This window comes from Phascolarctos cinereus, unplaced genomic scaffold (genome assembly GCF_003287225.1).
Source record: "Phascolarctos cinereus isolate Bilbo 61053 unplaced genomic scaffold, phaCin_HiC Scaffold_4;HRSCAF=312, whole genome shotgun sequence".
In the NCBI taxonomy this organism is placed as follows: domain Eukaryota; kingdom Metazoa; phylum Chordata; class Mammalia; order Diprotodontia; family Phascolarctidae; genus Phascolarctos; species Phascolarctos cinereus.
In genome coordinates, this window is record NW_027555847.1 from 146,069,141 (window position 1) to 146,095,499 (window position 26,359).

Consider the following 26,359-nt stretch of genomic DNA (forward strand, 5'->3'; position numbering starts at 1 on the left):
GAGGAAATAGGATCAGAAGTTTGAACTGGGCAACTGTTAAAGAATAAATAGAAATACTATAAGCGATGGCTGTTCCTTACACAAGACATTCCATCTCTAGACTCAGATCACTTTCCCTGTTTGTTGCCCATGCCTGGAATTTTCTCCATCCTCATCTCAGCTTCCTGGCTTTTTTGACTTCCTCCAAGTCTCAGCTAAAGACCACCTTCTGCAAGAAGCCTTTTCTAATGCCCCTAAATTCTGCTGCCTTCCTGCTGTTGATTATCTCCAATTTATTGTGTGTGTGTTTGTGTGTCACACACACATTGTTTATATATAATTGTTTGTGTGTTCTCTCTGCTATTAGACTGTGAATTTCTTGGGGACATAGACTGTTTTTTTTTGTTTTTCTTTGTATTCTCAGCACTTAGCACAATGACTGGCACATAGTAGGAGATTAATAAATGCTTATTGACTGCCTGACACATACCGAATTTGCATAAAAATCCTTATAGGGCTAAAGAGGAAATACAATGATATCTGAGATTATAGCTTTTATTTCAGAATTATATAGAGGCCATACATACAATGTTATTACATATTTCTGTATTGGTTATTCTATACAATTTAGGCAGCATTGTTACACGTAAATAGATATTTTACCAAATCAAAATCTAATAGTTTAGATATACTTTATTCTGAGCAAACTGATACATAGTAGAAAAACCCATTTGTATATAAAAGATTAATTTGTGCAATTCTAAGTGTTTCTATGTGAATCAACTACTGAGAGGCGTTGATATAACTGCAAACATATTACCATAGTTGAATATTTAAGATATCTTAAAGATGAGACCTATGAGCAGGCTTTCTAATAAGCCTTCAGGTAGGTCTTATTGTCAAACCTATTTTTAAACATTATATGGCTTCAATAGGAGCTTCAGGATGTCCCCCCACACCCAGCTGCTGCCTTCAAACAAAGTTTCTCACTGTCTGATTGCCTAGGCCACGAACGTTTCCACTTGTTCATTTAAGGGAAGTGTTTTGTGGGGAACAGCATCATTTGAAGGCAATAATGTTGTCCCCCCCAAATCTTCCATTCTTTTAATCACTGACTCACAGGTAAAGTGCTAGGCAGTTTCCAAAAGTCAACCAGAGAGCAAAACTGATCAGAATGTGAAGGTCAGTATAAGATATCCATACATTTAGGTATTATTTTCAACTCCTTGGATTTTTTTGGATTGAATTTGCACAGTACCTTTCTTCCAGAGAGCAGAATTAATTTGTCTATTTTTTTAGTGGAATATAAAAGCAAAGAACTAAATATCAGAATTGGCATGCAAGCAATGGAGAAGCCCAAGGAAAGCCACTGACTTGTAAAGATATCCAAGGTAGAGTCAGTGAAGAAAAAGCCTACAACTGTGGATTAGAAGGGCTCTTTCAAATACATCGTCAGGATGAATCAAAAGCAATGTCCAATGGTGAGATCTTAGCTTATTCTTTAGTTGGAAATGACCTCTGCCTTCTACCAATTTATATGTGTCTTCAAGTTTATCTCCCCAGAATTGTACTTGGTTTCCAGATATGAAATACAATAGCCTGGGATTGCCAGTGCTTCCTAGGGCAGGAATTTTTGGAGGTGTGAGGTAGGGTTGGGTATGGAATCTAAAGTATTTGGAAAAAATGAGGGACCAGGACTGACAGGTCTTGGCTAGGGAATGGGAAAAGACAGAAAAGTCTAGAGATGATAAGAAAGGAAAAGTCTGCTGATTATAGAGAAAAGAGAAGTTAGGAATAAAAGTTGCAAAAAGGAGGCTGTTAAATTCAATTTGATATCCAAAGGTTGGGCAGAACTCCATAGTAAACTTATGGGAGGACCTGGACAAAAGTTGTCCAGGATGGGAAGCCACAGAGGCACTGTGATGGGCATCATTATGGTGAGGGTTGGGGGTGGGGAGGAGAACTTCCAAATTGATGTGACCATAGATCCATTTGAGTATTTGAGATTCTAAAAGTCTCTCCCAGAAAAGGTAAAGAACCATCATTCCATGGCATCAAAACTGGAATCCTCTTCAATTCTTTAATTACAGCAGTACTGGGGTAGAAACTCTTTATTTCCATGACTTTCATTCATTCTAGCCCACACATGATAGGTAGTATTGGAAGTTAAGAACACATATACAGAAAAAAAGTGAGATTAGCATCAAATGTTGTACATTAAAGGCTTTTTAAGGATACCCTCCATTTTGGCCATGTAAATAAATACTGCCAGACCAACATTTTTGTGATCAGTAGTTTGCCATCTTTTTTCAAAAGACTATGCATTTTACTCTCAAATGGTATAAAAGGGATTTATATCATTTATAAAAACAGAAAATAAATTTAGGTATGTTTTCTCATGTATTCTATTGGGTAAATACATACTTAAATACAAATGAACAAAACAAAAATGTGCATGATATTTAAATTAAAATTCAAAATACAAATTCAAAATAAAGTTGCCGTGTAAAATGGAACATGTCAATAAAATATGAAGGAATTATTTTTTATAAATAAGAGCACATTTTAAGTCTATAGTCAAAGGAGAGAATCTTACAGCAGATTTGTTTTTATGAGTGGTTCACTTATTCTGTGTTTGCTGTTGTATGCTGTTAATATTTTCAGACAACAGGACCCACAGTAAGCTGAGGGTCCAGACTGAAGGACTAAAGCTACCACAGTACCCGCAAAACCATGCACATGTTGCATTTCACCTTCCCCAACATTAGAATGCATCCTTAGGCACTGTGCGATGAACAGTTTTTTAAAAGACCACATCTTAAGAAAAAATAAAGCTGTCAGATGAGACAAATAAGAAACAAAATTGGTTTGGGTTCAAACAAGAATTTTTTTCTGGGAAGTTCCTTTAAGGGATGCTCACTAATTGTTGAGCTATGCAGTTCAGGATTCCACACCCTGTATTGTGACCTATGGACTAATGTGAGCAGGGAAAGCTTTGTAGATAGGGCTAAGTATAACAGAGGAAGACATGAAATCGTCTTCGTCTAAAATGCTTATGAAGGAAAAGAAGTAATCTGAGGAATTAAAGTGCCTTATCTCTTAATACTCCTGTCTGGCTTATCTAAGAGGTTGAGGGTAGTGATGGAGGTGAGAGATATTGCAGTCAGCAATGCATAAAAATGGAACTCTCCACTTTCTTGGGAGGGTTTAACTAAAGAGCACATGAGGTTCATGATCACAGGATAATAACTTAATTGGACACACACACAATTACATAAAAACTATGGTTAAATGAAAAAAAATCACCACTGCTTCCCCCCACCTCCACCATGAAGTTTCCAATGGCACCAGATAGTGCAAAGTGAGTCATCAGTCATCTCTTCTCTTCTAGGTAGATGTGTTTTAGAAGGGCTTCAATTCAGGAATCATCTTCTCCTGCAAACCCCCACCAGCTACAGTTTTTCTTTCAGCTTCATGTCAACACTTCCAAGATGAGGAGTTAAAAGGGGGGAGAGGGAGAAGAGAGAAAAGCATGAGGTCATTGTTCAGTATTCACTTGTTATATTTTTAAAAATTTCATTCCTTCTACTATTCTCTTAAATAAATCATGCAAGACCTTGATAAGAAAACTAGATGGAATGTAATCCTTCTTCAATTCCTGATCCCCACTCCTTTTACCATATGGGAACAGCTAATATTCTTTCTTATAGCAACTTTCCCTGGAAGCATTTTAGGCCATGTTGAGGCTTAGATTTGTAGTTCATTCTTATTTGTAAGAAAATATGAGTGAAATATGTTCCTTCCTTGGAAGGAAGGCATCCATAAAAATTTTAAATAATCTGTTTCAGATAGACCAAATGAGTAGTTAGCCTGGAAGACGTAACTTCCAATAAAGCATTAATTCATTTTAAGTTAAACACAGCAGCAATATTTTATAGGAGTCAAACGATTTGCCCTAAGGAGTCAGAGTAATTTAAATGGGTGGAAAGATCAAAAATTTTGTGTATCACCATCAACTGTCATCTTCCTTCCCCAGAAAATAAAGGAAAGTCAGTTGATAGCCTTCAAGAGAATATTGGTCAAAAAAGAAAGAGAAATTGTTGGATTAAGTTAGTTATGAAGTTTTTCAATGTCATTTTTCTATGTTGCCATGAGTCTATGTACCTTGGATTACAGTATCATGTTTTCATGATGGAATTTGTTGACACTAGGCAAGGCTGTTTTTTAGACCCTATATGAGTAATGTCCAATTGTATAATACTCCATACTGCTAACATTCCAGTTGGTATAGATCTCTATGGTCAATCTTTCTATTGTGGAAACCACCTTTCTGTTTTAATCTTATTTCATCCAACAGTCAGATTCTGCAAGTTATTTGTTATTTTTTATTTTTCATGATGGCAGAATAATAACTCCAAAATATCCTGGATCTTCCCTGGGGTATTAACATCTTGTGGCACTGTAAGATTTGACTTATGCTCAATATAAGGAGGTGTTTAAAAAAAAAACACCTTTCACTACCCCTATGATTCCCTCAGGCTGGAGTCCTAAATTTCTCCTCTCTTTCTCAGTCAAACTCTGAAAAGAAAATAGCTGAGTCCATTACCTTTCTTCTCTTACTCAGTCCTTTGTTATCTGGATTTTAATATCACTCAACTAAAATTGCTCTTTTCAAAATTAACAATGATCTTTAACTGTTAAATCTGATAGCCTTTTCTCAATTCTCATCCTACTTGACCTCTGCAGCATTTGACACTATTAATCTCCCTCTCCACATGGATATTCTTTCCTGTCTGGGTTTTTGTGACTCTCTCTTGGGTCTCCTGCAATTATCTGACTGCTCCTTCTCAATCTCCATCATCCATATCACACCTCCTGACTGTGCGCATACCCCAAGGCTCTATTGTTAGTCCTTTTCTCTTCATGTGGTCTCTTAGTCACCTCATCAGCTCACACTGATTTATCATCTCTAAACTGATGACTCCTAGATCTACATACCCAGCTTTAGTCTCTTTCCAGAGCACTAGTCTTATATTACCAACTGCCTTTTAGAAATTTTGAATGGCTGTCCCGGAGGCATCATAAACTCAACGTGTCTGAAACAGAAAATATTGATTTCCATCTCCCACTCCCATCCCTAACCCACTCCTCTTTCAAATTTCCCTATGGTGGTCAAGAAGACCACTATCCTTCCAGTCAACCAGGCTTGTAATTCTTCACTGTCACTCACTCTATATATCTAATCAGCTGTAAAATCTTTTCATTTCTACCTCCACCACAACTCTCACTTCTGTTCCCTTGTCTTTATTCATACAAGCTGCCACTGTAGTTCAGGCCTTCATAAGATCTTGCCTTGGCTATTTTAAAAGCCTCCTAATTAGTTGTCATGCCACATCTTTCCCCTCTCCAATTCATCTTCAACAGTTTTCTTAAAGCACAGGTCTGAGTTTTTCACCAGTTCAACAAATTCCAATGGCTTCTTTTTACCTCTAGGATCGAATATAAACTCCTCTGTTTGCCATTTAAAGCCCTTCACAATCTGGTCCTACCTGCCTTGCCATCCTTATCACTATATACATTATTGTCCAGCCAAACTGGACTTCCTATTGTTTCTCATATACAGCATTCCATATCCTTTCTGTATACCTTTGCAATGGCTGTCCCCTGGGGTTGGAATGCATTTTCTCTTCCCTGCATCTCACAGAATCCCTAGTTAATCTCCAGGCTGAGAACAAGTTCTACCTTCTACATGAAGCCTTTCCTGATTCCCTTCACTTACAGTGTCTTCCACCCAACTCCCTCCAAAAAAATCTTGTATTTTTGTATCTATTTTGTATGTACCTATCTACGTGCATGTTGTTTACCCTGACTAGACTATAAACTCCTCAATTACAAAAACTGTTTTCTCTTTGTATCTCTAGTGCATAGTAGGCACTTAATAATTAATGCCTATTTTAAATAAATAAATTTTAGAAATAAAATAAAAAATAATTAATGCCTATTGATTGATCAACTGATTCATTATGATTAACATATTTTATATGTATGTAATAATAATTTATTTAGTTTATCTCAAGAATGGGCTTGCTTTATAATTTATAGTAGAAATACTATGCTGATGCATCCATATTGTAATCTACTATGATCCTTGAATCCTTTTCTGTCAAAGGACAATATTCTTTTTACCTTTTGTTCCTCACGTGCCTTGTTCTAAATGGACTTTATTCAGTTTGACTTTTTGTATTGAATTTTATTTTGAATTATTTGTATTGAACTGTATTTGAAATTTTTTTATTCTCACCTAACTTCTTGTTCGTTTGTCTCTTTATCTGAAGACTTTAAGAGTATGCTCTCTATTCTACCATTCAAATCACTCATGGAGATCTGAACCAATATTGGGCTCAGAGTTCACCCAGAGAGATACTATTTTAAAATTATTCTTCAGGATGACAATTACCCATCTATAATCATTCCTTCAATAGCCTTGGGTTTAATGCTTCAATATGTTGTGAATGAATTGCTGTGTGATTAATACCTTACATAACCAGTATACAAGAGCAAGAAAGTCTGGATTTTACATTTACAAGTAAGTAAATATAACCTTGTTCTAACAAGCTGAATAGTTAAATCTTAGGCATACAGCTGATGGTGAAGTTAGTAATGAAGAATGCTGACCACACATATGTTTAAATTATGCTAATGTTTCTTTCAAACAGAAACATATTCACTGAGGTATGTATTTTTCAGTTTCAGGAAATGAATAAGTGAGTGTTATTTATGCATGAAAATGAGAAAATGAAGTTCTGGGATTAGTTTTTGAAAACATGGCACAGTATATTTATGGAAAATTAGATTTTGTTCAGAACGGAGGGGAACAGTTTTCTATAATTAAGTTGAATAGTGAGGCATTGGGATAATTCTATAATTTTTTTAATGATTCTGGTGCTATTTAAAAATGAAGGTTTGTGTACAGACTTTGTGTATGAACCCTTTTGAACAGACCCACATGTCTTTTTTGGACCTTGAGCTGTACATAAAAATGGCTGGACTCCTTCCGTTAAGCTTTACTTGTGTCTATACTTCAGAGCTTTTCATTTAATATACATCCAGGACTTTTCCTTTTTTCCCCCTTTTTTTTGTTTGTGTGATTAAAGTTGCATATGGCAAAAAAAATTGAGGGTTGCAGAATGTCCAATAGGGTAGTTTAGTGATGTATTAAATCAATGTGTCTTTCTTTTCTTTGGAAATAGGAGAAAGCAGTACAATTGTTTTCAGTTATACCTATTAATTCAGTGTCACCAAAAAGTTCTTTAAATCTTAAATCAAGCCTGTGACATTTACAAAAGGCATAAATTGCTTCCACAGAAAATAAACTTCTCCCACTTTTGATACATCCACTTCCTTCCCCAAAGCATGGAATAGTAATATTCAAAAACCAGAGAAAATAATTTGGAGCTTGCAAGAAGGAAGAAGGGAGAGGACAGGAGATAGAAGAGAAAGATTTCTCTCCAGTCCCCAAACCTAATCACATTCCTGACATTGGTATTGGGGAGGTAGAGAAAGAAAAGAAAAGGATTCAAGAAATAAAGGGGAGAAAGGGTGGGTAAGGCGGGAGAAGTAGAAAGAGGGAAGTGGAAGGACAAGATGGGCTCTCCTAACTGGTTTACATCCCTCAGAAGAGGGGAAGTGGAGTCAGACACGAAAAGAAAAATAGTTCTCCTTCCATGCCCCACCCCAAGCACCAGAATGAACTCAGACTAAAATGAAAAGAAGTTTCCCTTGCCCTCATCCCAAATCAAAACACCAATACACGAAAAGTATAGAACAAAACAGATCAGACAGAGGTCTGGGTGAACTCCAAAGCAGTTGCAGCAGGGAGGGTTCATTGAGATTCTAGAATTCAATATCCATGCCATTTCTGGCAACTGGGGAGCATGGAGCTCGGTTAGGGAGAAATTATATATTTGTGCAGAAAGGGTGATATTTTTTTCCAAATCTTTCACAACAAAATTCCCTCAGGTTAGGTTTTCCCTTCACATCAAAGGTTTGAGACAAGTGTGGTTCACAGTAAATAGCTGCTCAGTTTCAAAGGTTTCAATTAAAGTATTTTAGACTTTATTTTCTAGCCATATAACTTACTTCTGCCCCCTCTGTGATGTATTTTTGAGATTTGCTCCATACTTCTAATGTGTCTGACCAGATAGATACAGTTTTTATTCCATGTTCACTGTGTCCAGAATTGATAGGATCATAGGTTTTGAGCTGGAAGGGACCTTAGAAGTCATTAAATCTAACCCCCTCATTGTACCGATGAGGAAACTGAAGCCCAGAGACTTGCTCAGGGTCACACAACCAGTAAGTGTCTGAAGTGGAATTCAACTCCCCATCTTCCTGCCTCCAGGTCCAGCAGTCTACCATGACACCATGCTCCTGCTCTCCCAGATAGTGGCCATTAGAAATCTAAAGGAATAGGAATGGTTCCTAGGTGTTTCATGAAGCAAAGTAAACAGTACAGCCACATTTGAATTGTGACTCTTCCATTCTTTCCAGGGTTCCAAGGATTAATAAATGATACAGAAAGCTCTACAACCATAGCTCCTCTGAAGGCCACTCACGGAAAGGAAAAGCTTTTTGGTTTTTTTTTTTTCTAAGAGACCATGTTGGTAAAACAACAGATTTCATGAAGCACCCCGTGCTACTAGCAGGCTGTTTGACCTTGAGCAAATCACATCATCTCTGAGCCATAGCTTTCTCATATTCGCAAAGGGGAATAGACTAGATGACCTCTAAGGTACTTTTCTACTCTCAAATTCTATGATTCTTTATTAGGATACTAGGGTATAAAGGCTGCCCTAATTAGTTGTGTATACAAAGCAAATACTTCTCCCCACCCCCCCACCAAAAAAAAGCAAAAAAGTCCCATCTTCTTCTGGAAAGTCCTGCATGTATGCTTTCTTATGATATGATGGTCACCTTGAGTTCTTGAAGTCTATGCCAGCGGCACACACTGATCCTCTGGCATCAGACAATGCATGCTTTGGGAGGACCACTCTCACTAACCACAGAGAGAGTCAGCACCAATAGGCTAGGCGATAGATTCTTTGGCCATGGCAATCATGAAGCAAAGGAAAACACTGAAGGGTCCCTCAATCTTATGTGGCTTCCTTTTGCTTTTACAGGGACAGTGGAAAGTGCAGTATCAGACACCAAATATTAGACCTCACTTTTGTGGTGGATATATAGGAGGAAATAATAATAATAATATCATCATCACCAATAATAGTTATCATTTGCATAGTACATTACAGTTTATTAAGCACTTTATTTTTGAAAGTTAAATTAAAAAATGTTTAATGAACAAAAACCTAATTTTTCTTCTACCCATCCCTCTTCCTATTTGAGAGAAGAAAAAAAAATGCTTGCAACAATTAGCCATAGTCAAGCAAATCAAATTCTCACTTTGGCCATGTCCAACAAAAACAATCCATATCTATATCTGTGTCTGTCTGTCTGTCTATCTATCTATCTATCTACCTATCTATCTATCTATCTGCCTGTCTTTACCTTGATTCAATCACCTCTCTTTAAAGATATGAGTAGCATGCTTAATTGCTCTGTGGCAAAACACCTCACATATATTGTCTCATTTGACCCTTATAATGACTCCCTAAAGTAGGTGCTATTATTATCTCCATTTTAGAGATAAAGAAACTAAGACTGAGAGTAATTAAATAACATGCCCAGGGTAAAACAGCTAGTAAGTGCTGGAGGTGGGTTTTGAACTGAGTTCTCCCTGACTCAAAGTTCAACATTCCATCCAACGGACAACCTGGTTGCCTCAAGAGCCACAAAGGATGGGCAGGCAAGGATGGGCTGCAATCTGTATTGCCAGAGGTCATACTCCCTTAAATGAGATTAAAGGGGGACTTCAGAAGTCATCTAAGAGAATGGCTTGATTTTACAGATGAGGATAATGAGGTTCAGGTAAGTTCAGTGACTTACATGAGGTTACACATGTCGCAAGCATCAGAGACAGGATATAAAATCAGGTCTTCAAACTTATTGGAATAAACTAAAAAGAAGATGGAATTTTCACCACAGCATCTTGTTCAGCTCTGGCATTACTACTTATTACCTGTGTGACATTGGACAAGTTAACCAGTTCCCGCATCTCTCTGGGCCAAAGCTTCTCCATCTTTTAAACAGAAAAGTTTGGGTGAAATGACTTCTAATATTCCTTCCAACTATAATTTCTATGATCCTATATTGTTGCTTTGTATACTCAGCCTCCATCCCCCAAGCTGTTCTTGAATCTGGTTCTGTTATATAATTCAAAAGAAATGTTGATAGGAATCATTTCTTCTGTCAGAGACATAATTAGATTGACTCTTGGGACAAGCAGCCTGAAATGTGCCCTTAAACAAACTTCGTAATTGATGACATAAATTAATTCAAGAAGTGATTGATAAATTAGGGAGACAGTATGGTATAGTGGTTCCAGAGTACAGGTTGGAAGATCTGGGTTCAAATCTTGCCTCCATCACTTACTACCTTTGTGATCTTGGGCAAATCCTGGACCTATTTCATCTCCTACAAAATGAGAAGGTTGGATTAGAAGGCTTCCAAGGTCCCTTCCAGCTCTACTGTAGACCTATGAACTCAGATTTAGTTGAATAAAACATTCCATTGAAGAAGAACACGTTAAATTTTGTTTCCTTGAAGTTTCAATGCTCTGAGGGCCACTTCAAGAGGTTGTAAGTTTAGGATGCAGATAAGTAAAACTCAGACTGCAGAGGTGGTGCTCTTAAGTGTCAGTGAGCCAACCCAACTTTATGAAAGACTGACTCCCTTCTAGCTCCTGATGAAGGTATAAACATTAGGGCTAACTGGACAACTGAGATGAGTTTACCCATTCCTCAAAGCCTTCTGCCCCTGTGCAGCCACAATTTATTACAAACAAAAACAGAGCTGCCATGAATGGTGGGTTTCTTACTCCTGCTCCATAGAAGACATTTCTGGATCATTTGAAAGGCAGCTAGCTCTGGGTACAAGGGAAAAGAGGCAGCAATAAACATTATTTTTCCCCACAATGACCCCTTGACAGGCACAGCATATTTCAGGAGTTCGTCAAGTATTTAAATACTAAACTATCATTTACACAGTACTAATTGGTACACAGCCTAGAATGGTTCTCTGAACATCCATTTTGTTTTTGAACAATAATTAACCTTGATTTGGGAAGTACAAAAAGACAAATGGAATGTGAATACTTTAAGGACTCTGCAGCTGCAATGTTATGGGAAAAGCCTCAGAAGACCTGGTTTGGAGTCATGACACCATTTGTGTGAGATATTGGTTGGGCTATTTTCCCTCTCTGGGCTTCAGGTTTCTTATTTATAAAATGAGGAGGAAAGACTAGACAATTGCTAAGGTTGTTTCCCTCTTAACATTCTATGATTCCTTGACCCAGAAAGAGTTTCTACCTTTCTCTATTCTGATTACAATTCTACAGCTGATTGAATAAAAATAAACATGACTGGAAAATTTTATTCTCATCCTCAAATGAGGAAATTTTTTTTCCTTCCAGTAGGGTTTCACTAAGGTGGCCTTATTATATTTAGCAAGAATGTTTACAATCAACCCTCAAGTATGTGGAAATGAACTATTGACATGGTCGATTCCCTAAGCCAAAAATTATGCTATGTCATCTCTCACTGAATACCAAACATAGTTTATGGTAACCTGCCCCCAGTGAGCCAAGTGAAGTGGGTTCGATAAGTTAATTCTCTTTGCCGTAAACAAAATACTATTCAGGAAGGTTAATCTGGGGAGGAGGTCAAGCATTGTGATAAAACAATACAAATAAAATACTTTTTAAAAAGTGGTTTCTCCTCTAATATCTGTTTTTTTTTTTGCTAACAGAGTACAGATCACAAGAAGAAAGACCATGCACTTAGCACAGTGCCTAGCACATAGTAGGTGCTTAATAGATGCTTGTTGATTGATTGAATTCAACCTGTGACAAAATTTAGCTTCACCTGTCAAGCTATGGTCTATTCTGGCACTTGTGCATCCTTTCAAAGAAAATAATAATTACCCATACTTATAAAGTAATTATTCAGTGCTCTACTTATATGTCAATATGTCATGGGCTTGTCACTCATACAGTGACATAAACCACTTAGAGTCCGTCACAAAGCATTCAGAATAGTCTCTACAGAAGGCAGATCATCTTTTTTTTAAGTTTTATTTTCTAAGTTTTCTTTTACATGAAACTAATATTGTAGAACTTACTTTTTTTGGTCTCCAAAGATTTTTCCCCTCCTTACATGTTTTTTGTCACTTTATTGTCACAGATTAATCAATTAATTCAGAATGTATTTCAATGTGTACAGTGGCTGGGCTTCTCAATTAAATTTATAATGTAAGCAAAAGACAAAGTGAGGTTAGTTATGGATAGCCAGTCAGGTGGTTACTGTCTGTGAAGTCAACCATGGCGATTCAGTGAAGGCCAAGGAGGGGTGTTTGACCTAGAAAAACTTCTCCAAATCTTCTGGAACAAATGTGGGAATGAAAGAGGAAGGAGTGGTACAGTTTTCACATTGCCACCCACAACTTTGTGGTGGGGTTAGGTTTCTGATAAAAATATGTGCTTACCATGAGGTAGACAAAACTTAAGACAAGGAGGAACTAAGTACCAGAATCAGAATTAGAATTCTCAGCATCTGGCCACATAACTCATAGGACCTGTTCCTCTAACCTGTGTGTCTCCTCTTTGCATGTCTGAAATTGGGCAAGTGTATTTCTAATGCTTTAGAGACACTACTTCAATATTAATAGAAGCAAGGATGAAACTGAGCAGATGCTTCAGGCTTAAAGGCCTAAATCACCCATGATGTCACAGAGGAAGTATGAAAACATGGTGCTTGTAAGGTAGGTCTGTAGTCAGAACAATTCCCCTCTCTACCTTACCTAGAGAAGAGAGGTCAAGCCAATGTCATATGACCTTTCAGTGCAGGGTGGAATGGGGACTGGAGAGATTTGAGAAAAAACAAAAGCTTAAAAAAAAATCCCCAAACATACCCTACATAAAAACAGAGCACAATGAATAGCAATTGAGGAAGGTATTCTGCTAGGAGAGAATAGATTAATTTAATACTCTAACATTACTCAGTAAATAGTATTTTAAATAGCCCTTTTAACCCACAAAATAGGCTATTGCACAGACACTGTGAATCTGAACAAGAAACACAAGGGCATATCTCTTTAACGGGTTGCCTCCAATACCTAAAGCTAAATTTAGGTGCAAATAAATCTCAGGGAGGAAGAAACGTTTTCAATTGTTTTTGTATGGGAACGATGGGCCAAGATGAAGCTTTTTGGTTACTTGATGGTTTCCTTCCATAGTGCTGCAGAATTACTGTACCTTTCAGCTAAAAGCTTCAGTAGAAGGTAAACGAACTCTACCTGAGGTATAATGTATATCATTTAAAGTCACATCAGCCCATCTGATTGACAGGGGGAAGGAAAGATCTCACAGAAAACTATGAGGTGAGTTTTTCACAGTGAAAAAAAAATATTCCTTCTGTTTCAAGCCACAGTGAAGATACTAGCAATGCCACAAATTAGCGTAGGGCCTGAGTGCTGTACATAAAGAAAGTGTGTGTGTGTGTGTGTGTGTGTGAGAGCACATATATAAATGTAGTCATAAGAAAGTAGTGGTAACCGATTGTGCAGTATTTGTGTATAAAAACACCATGAATTTTACGAATTTGCCTCTTACTAATTAATAACAAAGCACATTCTACACATTAACACCTTCACTCCTCACGACAACCCGAGAGGCTAGTGCTATCACCATCCTCATTTTACAGACAAGGAAACTGAAGCAAACAGAGGTTAAATAACTTGCCTAGGCTAGAGTCACACTGCTAGTAAGTATCTGAGGCAGGATTCGAACTCAGGTCTTCCTGACTTAAGCCAAACACTTTATCCTCTGTGCCATGTGGCTTGAGAATTTATTCAGATTAATCAGCTAATGAATTGAGAACATACTGAAATGTGTAGAGCAGCTGGACTTGTTAGTTAAATTCCTAGTGAAAGCAAAAGTTTTGGAGTGGAGTGGATGACTGTTTAAAGAGCAGCAATCTTTATTAACATGATAATTACAAATTGTTCTTATTTGTTCATTGTAGTAGCTTCCAGAGGGTATCTACTTATCAATGATTTACTTAAGGTTATTGCTTATCTTAGAAAAAGAAATTAAATTTATTAAAAAACATGATGGGATAGGTATGATTTCATGGGTACGGGGAATTTTCAGATGAGGAAACTCCCTCTCACCAAGGAAGCCTGACTCCTTCTATGCAACTCAGTCACCGGGAGCCCTGAGAAGTTAATTGATTAGCCCAGGGTTACACAGCCAAGCAGGACTTGAACCTTCGTTTTCCTGGGCTCCAAGATCAATTCTCTATTCACTCCATCACTCTTTCTCTCTCATCAAAAATATTACACATTTAGGTTTTCTATTAATTCATTTTGGCCTTCCAGTTCCTAAGCGTTAGTAAGGTTTTGCTATATTGATGAATCTATCACATGTGGATACTACAGTACCTTAGAGCAGAGGTGTTAAACACGTTGCCGCAGATGGCCCAGCACGCCTGAGTGCAGCCGAACCAGATTAGAATGTAATTGGGAGATATTTAACAAAATAAATAAAAATACAGTAAAGCACAGTAACATTCCATTTTAAAACTAAGTCAGTATTCGGCCAGCAGGGAGTCCTTAGGTAGGGATTAGTGGCCCTCAATTTTTATTTGAGTTTGATACCACTGCCTAAGAGAACACGTTCCAGGAGGCAGGGAACCAAGATGTGTGTGCTTAATCATGTACCTAAATGCTGTGCATGCTCAAGAAACGTTAACCAACCATAATTACATTTGTCAAAATAGTTGAGATCAAGGGCAAACAGAGTTCAATTAGATTAAAGGTTTGCAGGGGAGCAGTGGCAGTTTGTTTTTAAAGGGCAGCACTATTCTCTGGGTGCAGGTATAAGCATCAAACATGCAGTTTCTCCCAATCCATTCCTGAAAAGTAAGCAAAGGCAATGCCAAGCAGCAAACAGAATCTTACTTAGCTCTTTCAGATGCTTCCCTCAGCTCTTCATCCAGTCTGCACGAGCAAAAATGGTAGGTGTTTTCAAAGAAACAAAAGAAGAAGCAAGCACAGCGTGAGAGAAAAACCCAGCAAAGCAAAGCAAAACATTAGTGCGGTCTACATGTATATAAATAGACTTTTCAAACATTCGCCTGAGGGTTTGCCTGGGATAAACTCCTTCAATTAAATATGGTGTCATTGCTGCCCACTCAATTGCTAGGTAATTTTATTTTGCAAATTCCTTCATTTGAAGGCAGATAGAAAAATAGCAGGGGATTTGAGACATGCATGTCATATAAAGCTGAAAAACAGCATTCACTTGCTTTGTCTGGCACTAAGAATGTTAGCTGGCAGCCTGGGACAATTCAAGGATGTGTCTTGTTTGGTAGCTGCAAAGAAGGTGGACCTCAACAGCTTTGAAAGGGAGACAGATGGGTAACACACAACAGGACACAGGGACAGCTTCCTTTCAATGGCAGCTTGTTGAGGTCACCTACAAGTGAAAGACTGGTTTGTTCACACATAGAGAGGGACCAGCATTAACAGCAGAAGAAAGCATTTTACCTCACACTTCTCTTATAAGATTTCTCTTCATCGTACCTTACAAGATAAAAAACGAATGCAATGAAGACAGTGAGTAAACAGATGAAAAAGACGACATGTACAAAAATATCTTAAAAGAATAGGTTCTCTTTTTCAGAATGTGGGCAAATGTTTAAATTTGCATATCAATTTTGGGGGGAACAGGGTTACCCAGATAATTTCATGGTGGGTGTTCCCATCTGAAAACCTGTTGCATTGCCTTTGGACCCTCTACTGATGCCAATAGCGTATTTGTACCTTAGAATCCTAGAGAGATCACTGTGGCATTATGTGACTTGCCCAGGGCCACAAGGCCAGCATGTGTCAGAGGTAGGACTTGAATCCAAGTCTGCCAATCCAATAAACATTTATTAAGTACCTACTCTGTTCTAAGCACTGTGCAAAGATCTGGGAATATCATTAATTTTTTTTTTTAAAGAATCCTTCCCCTACTTACTATACCATGCAGCTTTTTGTCAAATTAATTGTCTTCTAGAAAACTGGAGAGAAATAATAAATTTAGGAACTGTCAAAATGCTCATAGTTTAATTACATACTCTCCTTAAAATTAAACAACTTTCTGCCTCATTCAAGTCTAACTTAGAGTCTCTTTCTAGTTCAATCAGTGCTAGGTAGGAGCTATGCCCCCAAATAATTGGAAAACTGAACAACAGGTAAATGAGGTAAAAGTTCTGTGAAAATGTGAGGGAAAGAGTTACAAGAAGGGGTGAATTGGGTAACAGGAATTGGGTAAACAGAGAGGGAAATTCCCATAAAAAGTCACACATTAAAAGTTCATTTTTTTTTCCTTTTGAAGAAAACTTTCTCAAATGGAATCCTTACTATATCGTACATATCACCTTGGAAATCTGTGGTGATGACCTTAATTCCTTCTCAGTGGTGAAAGCTCATAGATGAACTTAGGACATTACATAAGAGTGGCTTCCCAAAAGTAACAATTGTGAAACTGTTACTAGCATGTTTAAGCGTCAATGTTTAACTAGAAGAAAGAATTATGGACTGTCCCTCAAATATGAAGATGACTTCACTGATTCATCAGCAAGAGGGCACCTTATTCTAGCATTACATTTTTATTCTCTGTATGTTTTTCCTTTTTAGGTATACTTCTTGTAAGCAAGAGATAGTGGGGTTTTCTTATCTAGTTTCTAACTCTCATTTTATTGGATTATTTAATCCATTAACATTGAAACACATATAATCCATAAACATTAAAGCAATTAAAGTTTAAATTGTGCTTTCTATCATTTGTGGCTCTAGTAATATTTTTTAATTAGTATTTTGGGGGGGCTTGTGCTTTGGATGATTTTTCAGGACTGGGTAAAGGTGATTCAGTCACACTTTCTCCTGGTCCTCCTTATAACTAATGGAACAAATTTCCAAGGTAAATGACCAAGTTTAGGGGTCTCAATCTTTGACTACGTGACAAAATGATGAAAATTATGAACTTGTTTCATTAGTACTAAACCAGCTAAGCTAATGGGCCAAAGAGAAATTTGTCAGTACTACCATAAGTCCAATGAGGGTAATAGCATATTGCCTCCATGGCTGAATTTTGTGACAGGAAAGACTAAACATATCTACCTTGTGGCTTGTTGTTCTAGACAGACATTTCCATTTCCTTTCTATGGAAGGAGCTCTTAAGCTGGGGTCCATTAAGTTAAAAAATAATTTAATAATTACACTTCAATATAACTGGTTTCCTTTGAAATCCTATATAGTTTATGAATTTTAAAATATTATTTGAGAAAGAGTCCAAAGGCCTCACCAGAGTGCCCAAGGGGACTATGACACACAAAAAAGGGTGGCTCTAGTCTAAAGAATGTGCCTTTGAGCAGGCTAATTTAGGTTTTTAGATCTGGAGAGGAAAATAATGCATATTTGTTAGTTTTTCTTTTCCACTCCAATCTAATTCACAAACCAAGTAACCAGACACACAGGAAATAAAAAACCAACACCACACACACACAATGATATAGGTTTGCAATGATGACCCAAATACAGGGAGGTCCAGCTCATGGTGTCCATGACTTTAAAGCTCACTTTAAAGTCTCTTGTCCCAAGCACCACAAGCTTAGGCATCTTTCACTTTTTTTTTTCAGTTGTGAATGAGAACATCCTTCACCATGCTTTAGTCTTTGCAGGCTGCTGCTGTTGCACCTTCTGAACTGCCCTGCAGTGGGCACGGGAAAAATTTCACCAATCATCCCACCTGTTAGTTGGCAAATATTACATGATTATTCTTTCATCTGAAGAGGAGCCAGAAAATGAAATGGGGCTTTAGAAAAGAAGAAGAGGAGAGTTCTTCATAATTACTAAGGGATTGAAGGGCAGTGTTTTATCAGTTATATTTTTTCAGACAATAAAGACATGGATGATAAGTTAAGACACTGGTACTATGTCCGTAGGGAAGACAAAGTTTAACTGAAAACATTTAAATTTATGCTTTCTTCAAAGTCACAGTTAAGTTAGCAATGAGTTTCATGGATAGGGTAATAATTTAACATAATATCATATGGAAAGGGATTTTAAAGAAAAAGAATAGTTAACTATAGGCTGTGAAGAAAAGTACAGTGATAGCGGGAGCTTTAATAAATATTTACGTGTCAGAATGATCCTTTCCTCTGTTTTTCCAGAAGATAATATGTTTCGTAATCCTTTTTTATAACACCCATCATTTCTTACCATATTTTTTAAATATTCAGGACTTACTTGATGATACTCTCTGGGATATGGACACATTCCATTGGGATCAGCTCGCTGAGCTCTGATAAAGTGCTGACGTATTGTATTTTGCTGCTGAATTTTGAACTGTGAAGAGAGAGAGAGAGAGAGAGAGAGAGAGAGAGAGAGAGAGAGAGAGAGAGAGAGAGAGAGAGAGAGAGAGAGAGAGAGAGAGAGAGAGAGAGAGAGACACACACACACACACACACACACAAAGGTTATGGGTCACTCACTCTCCATAAGCCATATCTTGAAAATTATGTTGAATTCATTTTGTAATGATCAAATGTCACTTGGGCAACAAAATTGATGTTTAGCATGACTATATTCACTGTCACTCTCTCCACCACCCCATCCAATATGAAAAGGGCACAAGTATTTCCCAAATTTGGGCAGTCAGGTGGCACAGTAGATAGAATGCCAGGCCTGGAGTCAGGAAGACTCATTTTTCTGAATTCAAATCTGGCCGCAGACATTCACTAGCTGTGTAATACTTGGCAAGTCATTTCACCCTGTTTACCTCAGTTTCCTCATCTGTAAAATGAGCTAGAGAAGGAATGGCAAACCACTCCAGTATCTTGGCCAAGAAAACCCAAATGGGGTCACAAAGAGTCCAACATAATTGAAAAATGACTGAACAGCAAATTTTCCAAAACAAATACACTGAAAATTTCTCATTTTACTTCAATCATAAATTCAGAATACTATGAAAACCAAATGAAAATGTAGAAAAGAGAGAAATAAAACTATACCTTTTGTGTCTATGATCTTGGATCACTTGTTAGAATCTGAATGCTAAGAGATAACATTAGATATGGCCTCAAAGTGAGTCTCTTCTGATTGCATTTCTTTCTAATGGTAAATTAATTTTGTAGAAATTAGAAACTGATGTACAGGAAAGGCTACAGTAGACATGCTTTGCTTTAAAATCACTTCTCCACTTCTCCATAAAATAATTATTAGCTAGTCATGCTATATTTAAAATGATGATGCAAGACCTAATGTGCATTTATGTGGGACCTCTGGTAAATCACTTTATCTCTCTGGGTTTCAGTTGCCTCATCTGTTAAATAAGGGGGTTGGACTAGATTATCCCTTCCAACGCTGACATTCTGTCTTTTCTTGATTTTATCCTTAACATAGTGGCATATAAAATTCCCTCTCCAGGTAAAAATGTGCAGACCAGTAGGACCCAGGAATTCTTCCTCGGCAGAGTTATAGACCCTTTGTACTGAAAGTGGTAACCTTCATTTCTTCTTGTTAAAAAAAATCCATTTTCTTTTGTCATTTACTTTACCATGTTAAGCATTCTCTAGACAAGGAGTTTTTAACCTGAGATCCATGAACTTGCTTTAAAAAATATTTTTATAACTGTACTTCAACATAATCGATTTCCTTGTGCTATTTATTTTATTTTATTAATTTAAAAGCATGATTCTGAGTAGTCCATAACACAAAAAGTATTAAGAGCCCATGCTTCTAGACCAGCTTACCAATGGTGGGATAGTACATCCCTTTATTTTATTTTATATTCTGCAAAGGGGGATTGTGGCTACTCTGTTGAGAAACTGCTAAAGTTCATTTTAAAAATAATTACACTAATTTTCTCTTCTTATTTTCTGCCTTCACAGCTTTCAAATAACCATGTTGGATGAACCGAAGTTCAAATGAATAGTGTAACAATTAGAATTAAATTACACATATCCTTCAGTAACTAAAAATGTTTGTTTGATTTTCCTTTCAAGTTGGATAAAGATCCAAAGTAGCTTTTTGGTTTCATATTAAAAGGCAATCTCAGACTGTTGGGGAATCTGGGAACTACTGTATATCATATTGCCTGTTATCATGTCCTGGGCAAGGGCAAACATCTTTTCCTTTTGCTCAACTGCTTTGTACTCTTTTTCCTATGATTTAAAAAGGTGTAGAATTTATAGATTTTTATAGACTTGGCAGCATCCTAGCTGAGGATTCTAACTAAGCCAGAAAGTGGACACTGCATAGAGCAATGTCCAGTAGAGACTGCAGATCCTACTCAGCAGTATCTAGCAGAGTCAGTGGTCCAGTGGAACAGAACCCAAAAGTGACCCCTGGAGATTATGAAACTAACACCAATGAGATTAGTGCAATGACATCATTGGAAGACATTAGTGACCCTGAAATGATAGTGGCATGTCACTGCCTGTTTGGTCCTGGACACACATTGTTCCCTATGTGTTATAACCCTTCTATGTGTTCACATTCATGCGTTGCGTATTTGTGGGAAAGTGTGTCTCAGGCTTATAAGAGAAATATTTTGTTGCTGTTTTCCTCACTAAGCCATTTCATTAAATGCCTCTTTTAAACTGTGTCCTCTAGCTGATTTAAAAATAGATACATCAGATGGGGGCTCATTAGCTATTGTTTTAGGCATGCAAACCCACAAAAAACTTGAACCTGAATTAGCACCACATTATGGGGACCAGCCCTGTGAGTTGGAATGTCCCAGATACTACAGCAAAAACACTTGATAGTTATCAAGGCACTTGGATGTAATAATCTCAGTGATAAATAAAGCATCTAAAATGAAATTTTTATGGAGGTCATAGTCTGTCATTAAACTTTGGGTTTCATTTTCCTGTATATATATCCATGATACATACTGGATTTGACATTGGGTAACTAGCTGGAATGGGATTTGGTTAACAGCCATGATGTTTCATTCACCTTTCAAACATAAATATGATCATAACAATTTCTTAGTGAGTGTAAGGTGTGACTAGAACCACATTGGATTCCATCCTTTCTTCAAATTGGTTTACAACACATTTTCATAAAGTTGAGAATCCGAATCATAGAATTACAGAATTGAGCCTGAAATGGAAGCTCAAAAATAATTTATTTCAACCCTGTTATTCTGTAAATTAAAAAAAAAACAGGCTCAGAAAGATTAAGGAAATTGCTCAAGGTCTCACCACTAATTAGTGACTACCCAGACTCAGCTCCCTGATCTTCTGACAACTGGTCCAAAACAGCCACATCTAGTGTTAAATTTATTAGATTTTCTGGATATTCCTTTGCCTGACAGCTATAACAGATTCTCCTCATACTAAAAAGAAAAGCAAGTTTCGGATAGACTAGTCCTCCTTACCGCCCCTCCCCAACTGCTGCAGTACATTTGGGGCTTAGAGAAGCAGATACGGAATTTAATTTTGAGGGAAAAGGGTGGACGGTTCACTTTCTAAGTTAAGCTTCCCTCTCCATATTAGTATACCAAGTTTTTCTTTGCCTTTGGAAAAGGAATGAAGTCAGGTGTCTTTATCCCCCACTTTTCTGAGGGGAAGAAGTCTCCTATGGGTTGAGTTTGTCCATCCTGTCACTTGGCTTCATTTGTTTGTTTTTAATTTGGAAGGAGTCAAAGTAGAAAGGTCAGCTCTGTCTAGCAATTTTTTTAGGGCTATACACAAGTTCAGTTGGTTCCTACTAGCTAAGTGAAATAATGGATAGAGCTCTGGGTCTGGAATCAGGAAGATTCACCTCCCTGAGTTCAGTCCTGACCTCACGCTTACTAGCTGTGTCACCTTGGGCAAGTCACTTCTTAACTCTGCTTAACTTAACTTCTTAAACTCAGTTTCTTCATCTGTAAAAAAAAAAAAAGCTGGAGAGGGAAATGGCAAACCACTCCAGTATCTCTGCCAAGAAAACCTCAAACAGTCGCAAAGAGTTGGACATAACTGAAAATGACTCAACAACAATAGCAACTCCTTTTTCATTCTCCCTCCCTCTTTTAATTCTCACAAGACTCTGAAATGCGGCTTGTTGAAGCAGAGTGTCCTGAGGGTGAAGAGTAGGATAGCTTATCTGATAGAACTTTACAAAAGGCTCCATGGTGGTATCTCCACAGAGTCAATATCTTTGCTGCTATTTCCAGGATTTGCAGCCACGGATTCTTGGAGAGGTAGGTGGTGGAAAGAATTTAAAGTTTTGAGGGGATTCCCCCTGGGAAATTCTGATAGGTTTGGAGAGCTTTGAACTTTAGGCAAGGATACAAAAGAATCAGGGCTCTGTGGGACCACATATTTAGAACTGGAAAAGACTCCAGAAATCATCTAGTACCACCCACTCATTTTTACAGATTAACAAATAGGCTGAAACAGGTCAGTCACACAACTATTAGAGTGAAAAGTCTAGATTTTAACCCAGATCCTCTTGCCATAAAATCCAATATTCTTTCCATGACACTACATGCATAATCTAGAGGAAACTGAAGCAATCAGATTCCATCCACCAGTTTATTTTCTTTTTTTTTCTTTTTCTTTTGGCAATTGGGGTTAAGTGACTTGCCTAGGGTCACACAGCTAGTACATGTCAAGTGTTTGGTCTGAGGCCGAATTTGAACTCAGGTCCTCCTGACTTCAGGGCCAGTGCTCTATCTACCGTGCCACTTAGCTGCCCCCTCCAGTTTATTTTCAAACATCACTCCTATATGCCTTCTTCTCTCCTCTGACACTGCCACCACCCTGATGGAGGCTCTTATAACCTCATGCCCACACTGTTCCAATAACTTTTTGGCTGGCTGCCCTGCCTCAAGCCTCTCCCTATTGTAATCCATCCTCTACTTAACTATCAAAGTGATCTTCTGAAAGTACAGATCTGACCAGGTCTCCCTCCTCTTCCCTAACTTCAGCGGCTCCATACTGTCTCTAGGATCACATAGAAGATCTTCTGTCTGACTTCTAAAGCCTCTTTTCACTTTTCCATCCTTCTTACGGTTAATTTTCCTTCACACTCTCTACCATCCAGCAAATTGGACCTAGCTGATGTCCCTCAGACAAGACCCTCCACTTCCCAACTCCATGCCTTTTCTCCAGTCATCCCCCGTGCGTGGAATTCTCTCCCTTCCTGTCTCCCTCTTCGCTTTCTTCACGTCTCAGCTTAAATTCTACCTTCTGCAAGAAGCCTTTCCTTATCCCCCTTAGTGCCTGCGCCTTCTCTTTGAGATTATCTTGCATATATCCTGTTTATACATAGCGTTTACATGTGCCTCTTCCACTAAGCTGTGAGCTGTACTTAAACACAGTGACTGCCATGTAGCAGACACTTAAATGCTTCTTGGGCGGACTTCAAAGAAGCTAAGCATTCAGACTTGAGCTGAAAGACTGAGGTGAAGACAACCACACTGATGATCACAGTTTGCATTTGGGAGACATAGTGGGTGATGTTCTTTGGTAGTCAAGAGAATGTGGGAGAAAATGAATTATGTTTTAGAGTCAGGGTTTCTCTATCTACTTGGAGTTAGTTAGATTAACATACTCCACTAATAATTTAAAAACTAGCTGAGCCAAAAGGGAAGTCTTTGGGATGTTCCAGCTATGTATGATTTATCAGCATTTGCCATTTTACTGGTCTACCTGTCATTGCTTTCTTTGTTGAAAGTCTCTAATGCTTTCAATGGGGCAGCTAGGTGGTATGGTGGATACAGTGCTGGGCCTGAAGTCAAGAACACTCATCTTCCTGAGTTCAAATCTGGCCTCAGATACTTACTAGCTGTATGACCCTGGGAAAGTCACTTAACTCTGTTTGCCACAGTTCCTCATCTGTACAAAGACGTAGAGAGAGAAATGGCCAACCACTCCAGTATCTTTGCCAAGAAAACCCCAAATGAGGTTACAAAAAGTTAAACACCCATGAAACAACTGAATCCACAAAAATGCTCTTCAAAAGGACTCGAATTATTATTTGATAAGTAAAAATAGTTTTCAGGAAAGTCATGAATGCTGAGCATTTATTTTTCAAGACACATTTTACTGGTCTCTAATAGTCACGAATGCTGAGTTATTAAACAAACACCAATTAATAAATATCACTACCATTGTTTGTTTTTGTACAGAGTGAACTTTCAATGAGCTCATTAGGGCAGACTGATTGCTTCATTTTAACCATAAAGTTATGGATTTCTTAAAGAACAAATATGTAGAAGAAGGAAGACATGACAAAAATATGTATAGAAGGGCTAACCCTGTAAGGTCTTTTAAAAATTGTTTCTCAGAATATTTCCTGGACATTGGGACATGACATAGAATCATGAAGATGGAGAGGACTTTTAAAAGATTCCCTAGTTTGAGTCATGATTCCAAACAAGGCTATATCCCAGGCATATATTTGTCTAGTCTATTTTTTTAAGAACTCCATAAAATGGGATTTAATGGGCTCTCTTAATCAAATTTTCCTAGTTCTTACTAGCTAACAAGCTTTTCTAAAATACACTTCTCCATTTGTGAGTTGGACTGTTTACCTCTAAAACCAGAGGCTCTATAAACTACTCAATTATTAGAAACTTCATCTTAAATTACTTTCTGTTCATAAATATTACAGTCCTTTTTAATATGTTTCTTTTCTCTAATTCCATATAACTTCAGGAAACCAAGATTTTCTTTGTCTTCAAGTTGTTACTTTTTCTTAATTATCCATCATTCTCTCTCTTTTCTCCAAAATAGCATAGTAATTTTACTTCATTGATTATTTTTAACTTTAAATGTTGTGAATGAAGAAAGGCTTAGTGTCAGGGGTGTGCTGGAATCAGCTCCTTCTGGTTTCAGAGAGCCGATTACTAAATTTTCAGTGTGAACTTTACACTTCCATCAAATCAGGGCTTGCTTTATTGTTCTGTTGATTGTCTTGACTTAAGAAAGTGATAGAGAAAGTGTTAATAATGCAGATTAAACTTAAAACTCTGTTGTATGTACACATTGTTTTTTTCCTGAAGAGCTGGTTGTTAAATATTTACCAGGACACCTCTGATCCACTGTCCACTTCTTGTTTTTATTAGCCTATTTTGTGGCCTGGATCAGGAGCTTATCTGAGTTTATGTGATCTGACAAAGATCAGAAAAATGGAGAAAATAATTATTCTTAAATTATTCTCAGTTCGGTGGGGGGTTCTTTTGAATAGGCCAAAAGATCCTTCCAGAAAAGACTGAAATATATATACACACACACACACACACACACATGTATATGTATATATAAAATACACATATACTTATCTGTATATGTGTACATATATGTATGTACGTGTGTGTATCTATACATATATGTATTTCTAGACTTGCTCTTTAAGATTTTACTATGTAAGCATTCTAGGACTTTGAATAAAGAGGAATAAAAAAACCCCTCTACCTTATAAAAGGTCGTGTCACTGCAAGGATTGTTCTGATGAACCAAGATGGGTGAACAATGATGAATGATTTCAAGTTCTTCCTTAACCTATTTTGAAAGAAGGAAAAAAGTATCATTTCACTACCTTTACCTTTTGTTTTCCCTTTAGAGGAAAAAGTCAATATATCCCATAGAAAATACAATGTAATCTAGGAAAGCTTTTAAGTCAATTAGAATCACAGTGGAAAACATGCAGACGGGAGGGCATTTGATAAATGAGTTAACAGTGGCCATGGGGGGAGAAGGGAGTCAAATAGGAAACAAATATTCTTCCATACCTTCTGTCAATCATCTGATAACATTTTTTCATCCAGCCTAGTCCAGGCATCTTCCTTCTTGGGGTTGCTCCATTCAAGTAGACTATCATATAATCTTCAGCTACCATCAGCTCCAAAGTGCTTATTACATAGCTAATCATTGGAAGAAAGAGTCTTTTAAAATTTTTTTATATAAAATCTTCCATCATATTTAAACCAATTACCATTTTCTTTAAGCATAAATATATGACAGGTTTACAATTAGCCTGATTAGCCAGTATACTATTTAAAGGCCTTTTAACATATGACCTTAACAGCTTCAGAAAAACAAAAACAAAATATGGCTACCTTGCTAATGTCTTCTTGCAGAAGATTAACATTAATTGTAAATCATTATTATCGTACTTTTTAAACATAGTCACACTAATCAGATTTGGGTATAAACCTGAC

The 26,359-nt window shown here is 37.3% G+C and overlaps 1 protein-coding gene across 1 annotated transcript in view; it reads right to left on the bottom strand.

Moving 5' to 3' along the window:
• Positions 1 to 520: 520 nt before the first annotated feature.
• PRUNE2 (prune homolog 2 with BCH domain) overlaps positions 521 to 26,359 on the bottom strand; it is a 324,875-nt gene continuing 299,036 nt past the window's right edge. Inside the window, 7 exon segments of the mRNA XM_020995504.2 lie at positions 521 to 3,462; positions 10,973 to 11,020; positions 15,112 to 15,150; positions 15,700 to 15,735; positions 18,448 to 18,546; positions 25,614 to 25,700; positions 25,931 to 26,062. Coding sequence (XP_020851163.2) covers positions 3,432 to 3,462; positions 10,973 to 11,020; positions 15,112 to 15,150; positions 15,700 to 15,735; positions 18,448 to 18,546; positions 25,614 to 25,700; positions 25,931 to 26,062 — 472 coding nt within the window. The 3' untranslated portion in view covers positions 521 to 3,431.